This window comes from Sinocyclocheilus rhinocerous, unplaced genomic scaffold (genome assembly GCF_001515625.1).
Source record: "Sinocyclocheilus rhinocerous isolate Xijiao unplaced genomic scaffold, SAMN03320098_v1.1 scaffold122, whole genome shotgun sequence".
NCBI classification, from domain to species: domain Eukaryota; kingdom Metazoa; phylum Chordata; class Actinopteri; order Cypriniformes; family Cyprinidae; genus Sinocyclocheilus; species Sinocyclocheilus rhinocerous.
In genome coordinates this window covers 117164-130706 of record NW_015654493.1, presented here as the reverse complement: position 1 = coordinate 130706, position 13543 = coordinate 117164, and the positions used below count along the sequence as shown (strand labels likewise).

Below are 13543 nucleotides of genomic sequence, written 5' to 3'. Positions count from 1 at the left end.
CAAAAAAAAAATGCTGCATCCAGGTAAATCTGTTCCCCCTGTGTTTTCAATGTAAAAACACTGTTCTGCAGATGAAAGTGGTTAGACATAATTATGACATTGAAAAACATAACCAGTATCACTCTATTGTGTTATAAATCCTCAGAAGGTAAAATACCTCTTTTTGTGTAATTTAGATGGAAAATGTGTGCCTTTTTTATCGTTTGAGTCACTTATCAAAAGTTGCTAAATGTTGCCAAATAAATTTTTAAAAATAGCTACATTTGTTGCTAGGTGCTTTTGGAAGAAAAAGTTGCTAGGGTAGTCTGAAAAGTTGCTAAATCTAGCAACAAAATTGCTAAATTGGCAACACTGCTCATCTGCTCCGCGATGTTTTGTTAGATTTGGTGGAGAAACCAAGTCTGACCACCAGATGTCGCTAATGCGCACTGTGTTAAAAGCTTCGAGTAATGAACCTTTTCGGCACAATTTCATGAAAGCCTCAAACGTTTGCATCACTAATGTTTTTGGTTTCGGTTTTCTGATTAATGGAGATTTCTCTGCAGCATCATGGGTAATGTCGTTTCGTTTCTCATCAGGAGTCCTGCCGTTAACTCCGATTAAAAAGGTATAAACAATACTTCAACAGAAAAATAAACCATAGATTAACAACCTTGTAGCTCACAATAGGTCTGTCTTTAAACGTTTGTAAGTTATCGTTCAAAATCCAGAGCCTGACTGTTGCACTACGAATCGTTCAGAACAGTCTTATGAACCTGTTCAACTGATTCTTTTAAAAGATTCAACTCACAAGAAAGATTTGTTCACCGTTCGGACGTCGCTGGAAAGCGGAAGTGACGTGTCAAATCCGGTTAAAGCAGTTCTTCAAGTTGGAGAAGTGTACAGTTTTAGAATTTGAGGCTGTTTGTACCTCACCTTTTCAGCAAAAATGGGTGACCCCGTTGTCAACTATACTTCACGACTTCAGCAACAGGTCAGCGCTGCATTAAAACGTTAAAAAGTTTAGAAGTTGTGTTCATATATGCATGTGTTTTTCGACGTAGGAGACTGAAGCACGCATGCAGGTCTTAGTCATGATGACTAACGTTATTCTGTTTAATTCGCCTCAAAACTACAACGTGTGTAGGCTGTAGGTGTTTTTGTAAATATAAAGACAATAAATCATGGCATACTGTGCTGAGGCTGTCGTAATATCTTCTGAACTGACTGTTGTGAGTTATTGCTAGTACATGCAGCTTTTTAGAGATCTGGTTTTATGAACAATATGTTTATATTGGCATCATGAAAGTTATGTTCACATCTTTTTTGACGTTGAACGTGGGCGAGTTCGTTGAACCTTTAGACAAAATATGAAAGAAAACAAACAAAAATAAAAACACATTTTGCTCATATGTCAAATGTTTTGTATCAGATACTGCAGGCTTTTATGGCTAATTTTTTATGTTATAGTGATAACATGGAGTTCACACTTTCATCAAGTCTGTATTTGAGGACATATTTGACTTTTACTTGCTAAATAGGTATGAACTGTCAACCAGAGGGCAGAAGGCATGTAAACAACAGGTTTTTCAACAAAGTTTTGAGCATGTTGGTAATTTAGAGGCCTAAGAAATTCATTCATCAAATATGATACCGAACTCTTTAAATGGAAGAACCCAAAGTATGCTATCTCTGAGCAATAAGCCTATGGATAGTGTATGGACTGGTAATCACTTTCCCAGTCAAAGTGAAACGAATATAATAATATATGTATAATTATTAACAAAGTGTATAATAATAAGTCAAAGTGAAGTTTAATTATGACAAAGTTCATGCCATTGTAAGTTTGAACTTTGAAGTACTTCCTTGTAACTAAGGCATGCGGTATCTGATGTTTAAGATATTTGTCCTTGGCCTACTTTAGATTTTCTGTGGTTTTAATTTGGCATACAGGAAAGAGAAATCAAGTTACTCCAAGATGAAATAGAGAGACTGAGAGATCCACAGGAGCTGAACTTCATGTCTTCACAGCTGGATGAGTTGCAGGAGGAGAATTCCCGTCTGAAGTATCGCCTCAACATTCTGAAAAGAGTGAGTGTAATATGCTTTTTATTAATGAGATGATTGCAATCTTTGTAGTGTGGCAGAGTTTGACCTCTGCAAAGACAATCATATGTTCTTCTGTGTAATTAAAAGTCATATCATACATTTTACACATTTATCTACTGTCAGTATAGTTTTCTAATGTGCTAATGTAAGAATAAAATCAAATAATATGGGTATGTTATGAACATTTACTGAAAAATTGTGCTGTTTGTGGAAATTTCCAAGTGCTTTCCTATAGAATGTTCTGTAAACCTTATCTTTGCAAAGCTTTATTACTTTGTAACAGGATCACAAAATAATCTGCACTGAAATGATGCATGGTAGCATTAGTTATTGGCCAATATTAGATATTTTTCATTCATTAGTATCTGTCGATATTTAATTGTGTGTGCCGAGTTCCCTTTTTTCACATTTGTTACTTTTTGCAATCAACTAACGCTCACTTAATAATTTAAAAACACTGTAAAATGCCATCTTTATCAAATCTCAAGATGAATATCCATTTTTCGTACTGTACATTGCAATGCTGTGATGCCTAAATTCACTGTAACATTTAAAATGATTGATTTTATTAAATAAAGTTAAAATCAGAATTTTTTATTATTATCCTTGACACTGCAAAAGTGTATGTGAAAATAAAGAGTGTGACAAAACAATAGGGGAGTGTCTCCACAAAATTTGTTTTAAAAGTTCACCTTTTTATAAAAAACAAGCTAGATTTCAGTATATTATCTTTTTGGACTAGAGGGGAAGTTTTGGATTGCGAGCACTACAACTTGACATTTACAAAAGGGGAATTAGTTTCCTAATGACCTGACTATTAATTTAACTGTTTGTTACATTGTTTGAATATCTTAAGATCTTGAATCAAGTACACGTTTGTGTCTTTTTCATTAAAGTTGACCTATTATGCAAAATTTACTTTTATAAGGTGTTTGAACACAGTTGTGTGGCCGCAGTGTGTGTGAAAACAATCAGCCTATAATGGTAAAAATCCACCCACTCATTTTTTTTATAATCCCAATAAATCATAAACAGTTTTTCCAAATGAGCGGTTCCAGATTTTTACCTACGTTGACATCATTGTAGGGAAAAAGTCCCGCCCATTTGTGATGCTCTCTGCCATATTAGCATAGACACCACCCTGAGTGAGAAGCAGCAGTCCGCCATTACTGTTTTCTTGCTGTAGCTGCTGGAGAGATACAATGTCAGAGCCAAATAGGCATTACAAGTGTTGTGTTTCAGGATGCACCAACAAACATAGGAGTCTCCATAGACTCCCTCCATCTGAGCCGCTGAGGACACAGTGATTACATTTCATTTTCGAATGAAACGTCCCAGAAAAAAAATGCTAAAGTCCTATATGTTTATGCCAATCATTTTACGCCGGACTGCCTCACAAACGAGGGTCAGTTCAGTGCTGGAGTTGTGCAAAGGTTGCTTCTGAAAGAGGGATCATTTAGCTTAAGCTACCATTGTCTCTGCCTGTTTTCACTGATGCTGCCTTCACGTGCTATCAGAATGATCGTAAATCGGAATGTGGTAGTTAAAAATTGCATATGAAAGCAATGTGAAGTCGACAGCTTGAATTTGTCGAGCTCATAATCACAAGTGGGACTTATAAAGTTTGTGATAGCACGCGAAGGCACCATGAGACCAGTTACATCTTTATTTTTAGCGCGCTGTGCTCCCCATCTGTGTAATTCATAAATGCGCATTTACTATGCACAGTACAATCAGATTTTCTGTAAAGATAACAGGCTTGTACTTGTAGTGGACAGCACATTCCAGTGACCCAGACCGGGCCCCTCTCTGACCACAATAGTGGACTAAGGTTTGGTACATTTTGATTGGATCTTGGTGGACTAACATAAGCAAACTGTCCAACGCCATCAGATAAAGATGCTAGGACAACAGCCAGACACCTCTTAGAGGGCAAGAAGACCTCTGGTACCAAGCCCAGGAAGGACAGGGCTTCTCATTGGTCAAAATACAGTTTCTGCCCTTCACCCACCCAGAGACCTGTTCCTAAGATTCTGGTCTGTGACCGCCATAAAAATTCCTTTGGACCTCCAGGTGCAACAGCACAGCAGTGGGTGAAACAAAGAGAGATCCATCCAAATCCATTCATAACTATGTTTTCAAACCTTAAACTGATGCAAACTACAACACATCTTATACTTATTCAGAGAAATAAGTATTCTCAGTGACAGCTATGTGTAGTGCAACATCTTACACTAACTCAGCTGTTAATGGACAAATGAATGCATGCATGACAGTTCAATCTTTCCCATCATGTTTGGACTTAATGCGTTCGTAACATTGCCAAATGTATTCTGGTTGTGGTTTGGTAAGTGAATAATGCATTGGTAGAACTTTAGTGACACTTTTCTAAATGTGTGTTTAGACTATGCAAATAAGTTCCACAGGAGGAAAGAAGGGTTGGCGTGGGCCACACCGTGTCCCCCCTCCACTCTGATGTAAACAGCCAATCACAGCATGGAAACAGAGAAGCGCCAAATTGCAATCTCCTCCTCATCGGAAAGAGATAAAGGAACCCTTCCAAAAGACACACCTCTGTCACGCAAGGGTGAGACAATAGCAGATCAACCTCTGTTCTGAGTCTGAGTCCCGAAAGGGTGAGACCCTAACAGATACAGACACCGTACTGAGTCTCAGTCCTGTCAAGGAAGGGACTGTAACAGATACAATCGTTCTGAGTCTCCGGCACGCCCAGTGAGACACTAGCAGATACACTCGTTCGGCGTCTCGGTCCTGTAAGGAGAGAGACAGAAACAGGTCACCAACATTCTGAGCCTTTGGCCCGTGAGGGAAAAGGCAATAACGGATACCAAGTCCTGAGTCTCCAGCTTTTGAGGAAGCAACAGGTACAACCACATTCTGAGACTCCAGCCTGTGAGGAAAGAGATACTTTTCGTTCAGACTTCAGAGTCTTCGTCCAGCGAGACAACAAAAGATGCAGCACGTCCTGAGTATCCATCCTAGAGAGACAAAGCGGATCGACCAAGTTCTGAGTCTATACCAGAGAAGCAGAAAACACACAGATATTTGCAACAGGGTTAAGCTCCGGTGAGCAAACCTTCACTTCAAGGTACTTTTGCTTGCGTATTCCAGGCAAGGACGTTGTGCACCTACTCCAGGGCCACATTTGCGTGTTCCAGATTTTAGTACCCTTTGGCGCTCCAGGAGATCAGCATCCTACAGCACTTCGTGTTCAAGGCTGTGGAAATGGATTCCTGCTCCTTTCCCCACTGCATTGTTAGCTGCACAACCAGTGGAAGAAGTCACTGCTACCGGACTGCTCACTCAACCACAGAGAACGTAAATATCACTTATCCAAACCTCTTCCAGATAACTTGGCATTGTTGTATATTATCAGTATATGATTTTTCTAATTTACATTAGATATTATGTAGCTAATTGCCGTTGATAACAAATAATCTTTCACGTATTTGTTTGATGCATAATAAGGTTCTTCACCTTATTTGTTTCAGAGTAGCAACAGTTTTTCCAGATAACGTAGCTCTGACATAGCAACACCCAACTTAAAGGGGTCATATGATGTTGCTAAAAAGAACATTATTTTGTGTAATTAAATGTGTTTATGCGGTTTAAAGTAAAAAAAAAAAACATTATTTTCCACATACTGTACATTATTGTTTCTCCTCTATGCCCCGCCTTTCTGAAACGCGGCGCGACTCGGCAGTATGTTTAAGATTTCCCTTTGCGACCAGCACAGATCAGCTCTAGGCATGACGAAGCGGATATTGTCCTCTTTTGGAAGGCCAAACAAAGTATTTTCGCTTTCGCAACAAAACACACAGTGTCTTCACAACATGGCAGCGGCAGCAACAATAGGCATACTACAGCGAGAATCAAAGTTACGCTTTCTTTCTTTGCAGGGACATTTGGGCGGTGTTATGCAAATCTTCCCACATTGTGACGTAGACATGTGGGGGCGTGTTAGAACGAGCCGTTTTAGGTAGGCGTGGTTGACTCTTAACTTTTATAAAGAATATCTCTTTGGATTTGAGACTTTAGTCTTTGCAACTTTACAGATCTTCTTTATGCACCAAGAGCTTGTAACACTTCAAAGAGAAAGGAAAAATTTTAATCGCATCATATGACCCCTTTAAAATCAATTTTTCGTGTTATGCTAATTGACAATGGTAAAAGATTCCATTATTTCATTGCCTGTTACTGTACGTTTAAGAAAATTAGTTTTAGCATTAGGGAGTAGAAATCTACCCTCTGTTGCTCGTCTAGTAGCATATTCATGTGACTGAACATTAGATTGTAATTGATTATACTGATCCAATGGAGTTTTAAAATGTAAAACCTTCCATGTTGATAACAATATTGCAGCAATCATCCTATCTTCCACTCTTAGCCTTAGCTAAGTTTAGAGTATTTATTTCCACAGTTTATCATTGCTGTATTTTGACCTGGGGTCCGTTCTTCGCATGTGGATTGTTCAGTTATCTGGATTTTATTGTTGGCGATTTGACATGATCCAGGATTAAGTTCTTCGAAGCTCATCCTGGAGTTGCTGTCATTGCAGCAGGTCCATTAGCTCAAACCTGCATGGAAGCAGGCTTATTCCACGTAAACAGGATTAGATTGTGTAATTTTAAGTGAAGGTGATACTGAAAGTCTGTCCCAGCCACTGCTATTTTCTTACAAGTGTAAGAAATAATTTTAAAATAATTAAAAAATTTAATTTTAACATTATTTTGAAAATAATTTAAATGTTGTGTAATCTATAATAATAGACATGACCAGTTTTACTCATTGAAAGATTTATTCGTGAAGGAATAATTCTCATAATTTATTGCAGTCATATTATGTACAGTTTGTCTGAGTCATGCATTAATTTGAACTGTGAGCTAAGCTTTTATGCGGGTGACTTTGATGCATCGCAGGAGATGCAGACTCACTTCTCAAATCTCAAAATGCTTTTATGATGCACAATTAATTTAAAGACTGTCAGTTTTGTCTTAAGATGGATCATATGGATTAAGAAACTTTAATGCTGTCACACATAAATCCACTTCAAAATTAAATTAATTGCTAATTACAATACTCTTGACATCGAAAAATGCAAAGCCGCTACAAATTCTAGAAATGGTGAAAAATAATTTGGAATTGCTTAAAAAATGCATGGTTACACATTTTATTTATGTATTAGAACTTTTGTCATTTTGTGCGCTAGGCTGTTTCCTTGATCTTAATTATATGATGTCATTACATTGCTGTCTCGCCGCCAGCCAATAGCTGCATTGCTGATCATGGTTTCGAGTATCGATCTGCCCTTCCCAATGAACATGTCAACACAGAGTAAATTCAGACAACTTAATCCAGATAGTTTAATCAAATACTTGTTTGAAGAACAAACTTGTTTGAAGAACAAAATTAGCCATCAGGTTATCAGGATTAAAAGATCTTGCATCTGTCAAATTATCTCGGATATTAAGTGAGGTACGAAGAATGGACCCCTGTGTGTTGTTTTCTTGTTAGTGATGCACAGTCCGATACATTTCGGCAAACTGGTTCTTTCGGACAGTTTGGTTCAATGAACCAGTTAAAAAAAAAAAAATGAATCGGTTCCGTAAGTCATCATGCATTAATGTCACTATGCCTTTCTTTTCAAACAACTCAGTGTCATGTTATATCAAGAAACATTCAAGTAAAGTTATGTGTGTGAATGCATATTGTTGATTATTGCCTTCCATTCAAGTTAATGATATCTGTGGTTTCATTCGCTGACCCTTGATGTTGGATACGACTGACCAAGATTGAGTAGCTTGCATCCTGGAAAAGTTTCCCAAAAGTTTCGCACCTACAGGGCACATTACAGACATTGATGCACAATCACGGATATATTCTGCATGTCTTAAGTATATAGAAAGAATATACTAGTATTGTAAACTCATTGAATTGGCCTAATTTATAATATTATTAATAGTAAATATTAATAGTAAATTTCAGATTTTTCCATGTTTTAATAAAAATGTAGGCCCATTTAAAGGGTTAGTTCACCCAAAAATAAAAATTAGGCTGTGTTTTACTCACCCCCGATGCATCCTAGGTGTGTATGACTTTCTTCTTTCAGATGAATCCAGTCGGAATTATATTAACAAAAACGCATCGATTCGCTACAGGAGGCCTTTGTTCACCCCCCGGAGCTGTGTGAAACACTTTTTTTTTTGTGGAAGGGTGCTTTTTATTTCACGTCTTTTGGACAGAAGGAATGCAACACCTGCTGAGTACAACGATAGAGCTTGAAAGATCAAAGACAATTTTTAATATAACTCCGGCTGGATTCGTCTGAAAGAAGAAAGTCATATACACCTAGGATGCATCGGGGGTGAGTAAAACACAACCTAATTTTTATTTTTGGGTGAACTAACCCTTTAATAAAACTAGTCATAAGCACATTTCCAGTATGTTTTTTTTATTTTTATTAAAGAAACTAAATTTTGCATCAGGCTCATTTAAGTCCCTGGGGATACACACATGCATAATGTCAGCAACTCACTCGTCAGAATCCTTGGTAATCCTCTGCAAACTTCGACAGTTGGTTGAACTGGCTCTTATTTATAAATAAGAACAGATGCAAAAAACAACAACAAGCAAACAGTGGAACAAATATAAGAAAAAAAAAAAAAATAGTGCATTACCTTTTTCATTTTACATCTAAACAAAAGCATTGAGGAAAAACAAATAATCAAATGTAAAAATCCCTTTAGTGTGTTCATTACAAATAAATTGAATATTAGAACTACAAAAGCAGTTCAATCAAGAGCAGCGAGTGATTCCCTCTTTTCTTTTATTGTTAGATTAACATTAATGAGACAGACGGCCTATTTATTAAGACCTACTGTAATGCACGGGTCTAATATAATGTTACACATCAGATGTTTTTCCCATAGACTTTTCCCCAACAGTTCCCCAAACGTTCACTTAATGCGGGTGCTTCGGATGACAGTCAGCACGAGAAACGAGCGTAGAAAAGGTACTCATCTCAGAAAACGTACAAATAAAGATAATTAATATTTGGAGCATTGGGATTGCTAGACAAGGGCTTAATGAATCCGTGTATCATTTGTTCATTCGTTTTTTTATTTAATATAAAAAAAGTAGAAAAATTAGAAAACGGCTCCTTTTTCGCTTGTAATTGTTTTGTTTTTTTCCAAAAAACGAAAAACAAGAATTCTGCTTAATTTTTCGTTTTTCGTTCAGGGGTAGAAAAACGAATAAACATGAATATTCGATTTCTACATGTGGGTGGCAATGAAATGCCCCTTTCTGCTGATTGGTCAGCCGAAGATCTAATCGTGCCGCCATCAGTTTTTCTTCAGTTCCACGCAGCAGAATAAAAGTCCTATGCTGCTGCAGGTGTACGGATTCTTAACGCGTTTATTGCAACTACACAGGGCCGCTGCTGGCCAAATGTGTGCCCCAAGCAGAAATGTATTGTTGTGCCCCCTCCCCCAAATATTATGGAAGTAAAAAACAAAAAACTGTAAGCAAAAGCCCAGATAGTAAGATCAGATTTCCAAATATACATATATTAAACTTGCCTGATCATTGATCTGGATTAAATCTTATTTAACACAGCCTAATTCAATTTGGTTTCATATACCAAAGGCTATATTTAAAAGAGTTGGTGGGTTAGAATTTTTGTTGAAATGCGATTTTGAGATTTCTAAATTGCCTGGTAAGCTTTCAAATTTCCACAAACAGATATTGCAATACTGGAAAATGATATTCACCCACAACTTTACACCACATGGAGCCACCTTGTGGAATAATAGAATTATTACAATAAATAGGAAGATGCTATTTAAAAAAAAATATTGATGTTGTCGATTTGATCGATGAAGATGGTCAGTTAATTCAATATAATGCATTCATGGAGAAATTTGCGATAAAATGTTCCTTTAGAGAATATAATACTGTGTGTAGAGCCATCCCTCTTGCACTAAAACAATTAATACAAAAAGAAGAAAAAAAAACATACACAGACAAAACCAAATTAAACCCTGCGGCTCGTGACGATACATTGAGGTCTTAAGACACAAAACAATCTGTCGGTGCAAGAAACGGAACAGTATTTATATAATTTTTATTTTTTTTTTACCTCTGATCCACCGCTATGTCCAACTGTCCTGAGCGCATTCACAACATCCGCCGCGTGACGCGTGTACGTGCTCTGGCATAGTAGACATAGAAATATATAAGTAGATGCCTCATTAGTGACTGTTTCTATGGGCCGCGATACGTTCCAAAATGGCGGACGCATCAACGTATCTGGAGCAGTCGAATAGGGCATCTATACATGGCTATGATAGTAGGCGCATGTGCGGAAGCAATCTGTCGCACGTATAAGTCACTCATTATTTACACAGTGCATAGAGATTGCGGACGTATTCACTGGCACTGCGATGATCTAAAGATATTTAGAAGTACAGGCCATCACAATGGAAGACGATTTTGATATATCATCAGACAACGTGGAATTTTTTGCCAAACCGTATTTATTTGACGTCACGCGCCGGATGTTGTGAACGCGCTCAGGACAGTTGGACATTGCGGTGGATCAGAGGTAAAAAAATGATATAAATACGGTTCAGTTTCTTGCACAGGCCGATCGTTTCGTGTCTTAAGACCTCAATGTATCGTCACGAGCCGCAGGGTTTAATTTGGTTTTGTCGGTGTATGTTTTTTTTTTTTTTTTTTACTCCCAAAGCCGTGGAGCCCATTGACTGCCATTTATATGACTGGCAGACTGCAACGGTTTGAGTTAAAAATCTTCGTTTGTGTTCTACTGAAGAAACAAAGTCACCTACATCTTGGATGACCTGGGGGTAAGCAGATAAACATCAAATTTTCATTTTTGGGTGAACTATCCCTTTAAGACATAACCGTTTAGATCAGGGTCAGATGCACTGTTCCCTAAATAATTAATTAAAAAAATGTGGAGACCAAATATACCACCATAACGAATATTTGTCATAACATCATTATATTCTATGGGTTTAATGAATTTGCAGACAATGTAGCTATCTGTAACTGTCAGATAACTGTATATTCACTGTCTTAGAGGAGAGTGCCATTGAATGTTTAGCTAATATAAAGTGGGTTTTCATGAAAAAAAAAATCTAACTAAAATCAGAAATGAAAACAAACTCTGGATGAAAAAAAAAAACTCCCAATAAATGTCCAAACACTGATTCTATCACAGCATTTATTGTGTTATGCATCATTTACATTTAGCATTTGATGTTGATTTGATAGGAAACATTATAATAGTTACTTAATATTGGCATCATTGTACAGATTGAAAATGTATTGCACTGATTTTAAATTCAGCTGAGGTATCTGACATAATATGACATAGCATTGGTCTTTTATATGCAGTGTGTCTTAAGAGCCATATAGGCTATAAAATGTTGTTTTTAGATAAATCGCTCAGAGGGGTTTGACCAACCAGTTAGACAGACAGACTAGGTTATTTATTTGTACAAATCATCCAAGCACCCCAATCCCAGCCATTTCTAATACACATTTGATTAATATGACTAAATATTATTAAATTGTAACAAAATTGAAGATCCATCTTTGATTGTCAAAAGAATTCCTGGTGCAGTTCCCTCTCATCCAATTAGATTTCACATAGCATTTTCATCGGTCAGTCGTGGAAGTCTGATTGGTTGATAACTTCTGACAGCGTTTAGTCCAGGTGCGAAAAGAATGAATTTCTATCGCAAGAGCACGAACAGATTTGCGAGTGCACAGGATGCAGTTTGAGCGCGCACACATGCACATTTTTAGCAAGAGGAGAGATTCGCGATTGCAACTTCTCAAAAGTGCGGGGGTTGATTGCTGTCTTTTCAAAAGTGCGGGGGTCACGACCCGTGTCAATGGCGTGCCTGAGTTAGCCTATTAGTTAAAAAAAAAAAAAAAACATAGGTAAATTAAGAGCAGTCAGTGTAATTTAACTGTTTTAACAAAAAAAAAAAAACCTGGTTACCTCCTATGGCTATGATTTTAATACAGTTGTGTGATTGATTTTATAGTCTCAAGTATTCAGAAATCACACAAAAGACAATTAAGCAGTTTTACTACGATAAAACCATTTTTTTTGTTAGGGTTGTGATGTCCATATGTTTTTGTTGAAGAAATTATAGAGGCTGTAGCAATTCTATTGCAAAAAGGTGGCCAAAAATTTAGTATTAAGTGGATATTTGAATTAAATGTTTGGTCAATATTAAACAAGGATTTGATCATCTTGTAAGTGTAACAACAGCAATTACCAGGCCTTTGGCACCCTTTGCATGCATTTGTAAATTGTTTATTTATTTTGTATTACATTATGTATTTTAACAGTGTTATTCAATGGAACCATATTTTCATTGAATAACACGCATTCACGCATTACATGTCCATATCACTTCGCCAAATTATTTCTGTTATTTCAAAGGTCTTACAACAGCACAATAACCAAAACCCACAACAACACTGACCAGACAAATAAATATAGTAAGCAATATGGTAAAAACGACAGATCATTTCCATGTTTTGCCACATAATTACGTTTTATTATGTATGTAAAGCAATACTTTATCTCTCCCGCTCTCTCTCCCTCACAGACGCACTTACATAACTTACAACATAACTTACAGTACAGAAACATACACACACTAACGTTGTTATCGCTACTCTGGCGATTTTATTTGAAAAGCTACATGATTTTTCTCACAAGCGAGGTAACAATGGCGCTGTTCATGAAGAAAATAAACTTAAAGTTTCACTGTTAGTAGAGACGCTGCTGCCGAACAATTTTGAGAGACGCACAGATTGAATGCTTGAATCTGATTGGCTGACGAACGTTCTAAGGTGTGCAATTATTTTCAGGGAAACGCACAGCGAACGTAGTTCCAGGCAGCTCTGGACCGCATTACATGTCCATATCACTTCGCCAAATGATTTCTGTTATTTCAAAGGTCTTACAACAGCACAATAACCAAAACCCACAACAACACTGGCCAAACAAATAAATATAGTAAGCAATATGATAAAAAACGACAGATAATTTCCATGTTTTGCCACATAATTACGTTTTATTATGTAGGTAAAGCACATACTCTATCTCTCCCGCACAGACGCACATACGTAACTTACAGTACAGAAACATACACGCGCTAACGTTGTTATCGCTACTCTGGCGATTTTATTTTAAAAGTTACATGATATTTCTCACAAGCGAGGTAACAACGGCACTGTTCGTGAAGAAAATGAACTTAAAGTTTCACTGTTAGTAGAGACACTGCTGCCGAACAATTTTGAGAGACACACAGACTCAGAGAGGTAATATACACGCTCTCTCTCTCTCTCTCTCTCTCTCTCTCTCACTGTCTGTCTAATAACTTTA

General features: G+C 37.1%; 1 protein-coding gene across 1 annotated transcript in view; it reads left to right on the top strand.

Annotated features, from left to right (window-relative positions):
• Positions 1 to 841: 841 nt before the first annotated feature.
• Positions 842 to 13543, top strand: part of rars1 (arginyl-tRNA synthetase 1) — a 56230-nt gene continuing 43528 nt past the window's right edge. Inside the window, exons 1-2 of the mRNA XM_016523813.1 lie at positions 842 to 973; positions 1933 to 2070. Of these exons, the coding sequence (XP_016379299.1) occupies positions 929 to 973; positions 1933 to 2070 (183 nt within the window). The 5' untranslated portion in view covers positions 842 to 928. The remainder of the gene's footprint in view (positions 974 to 1932; positions 2071 to 13543) is intronic.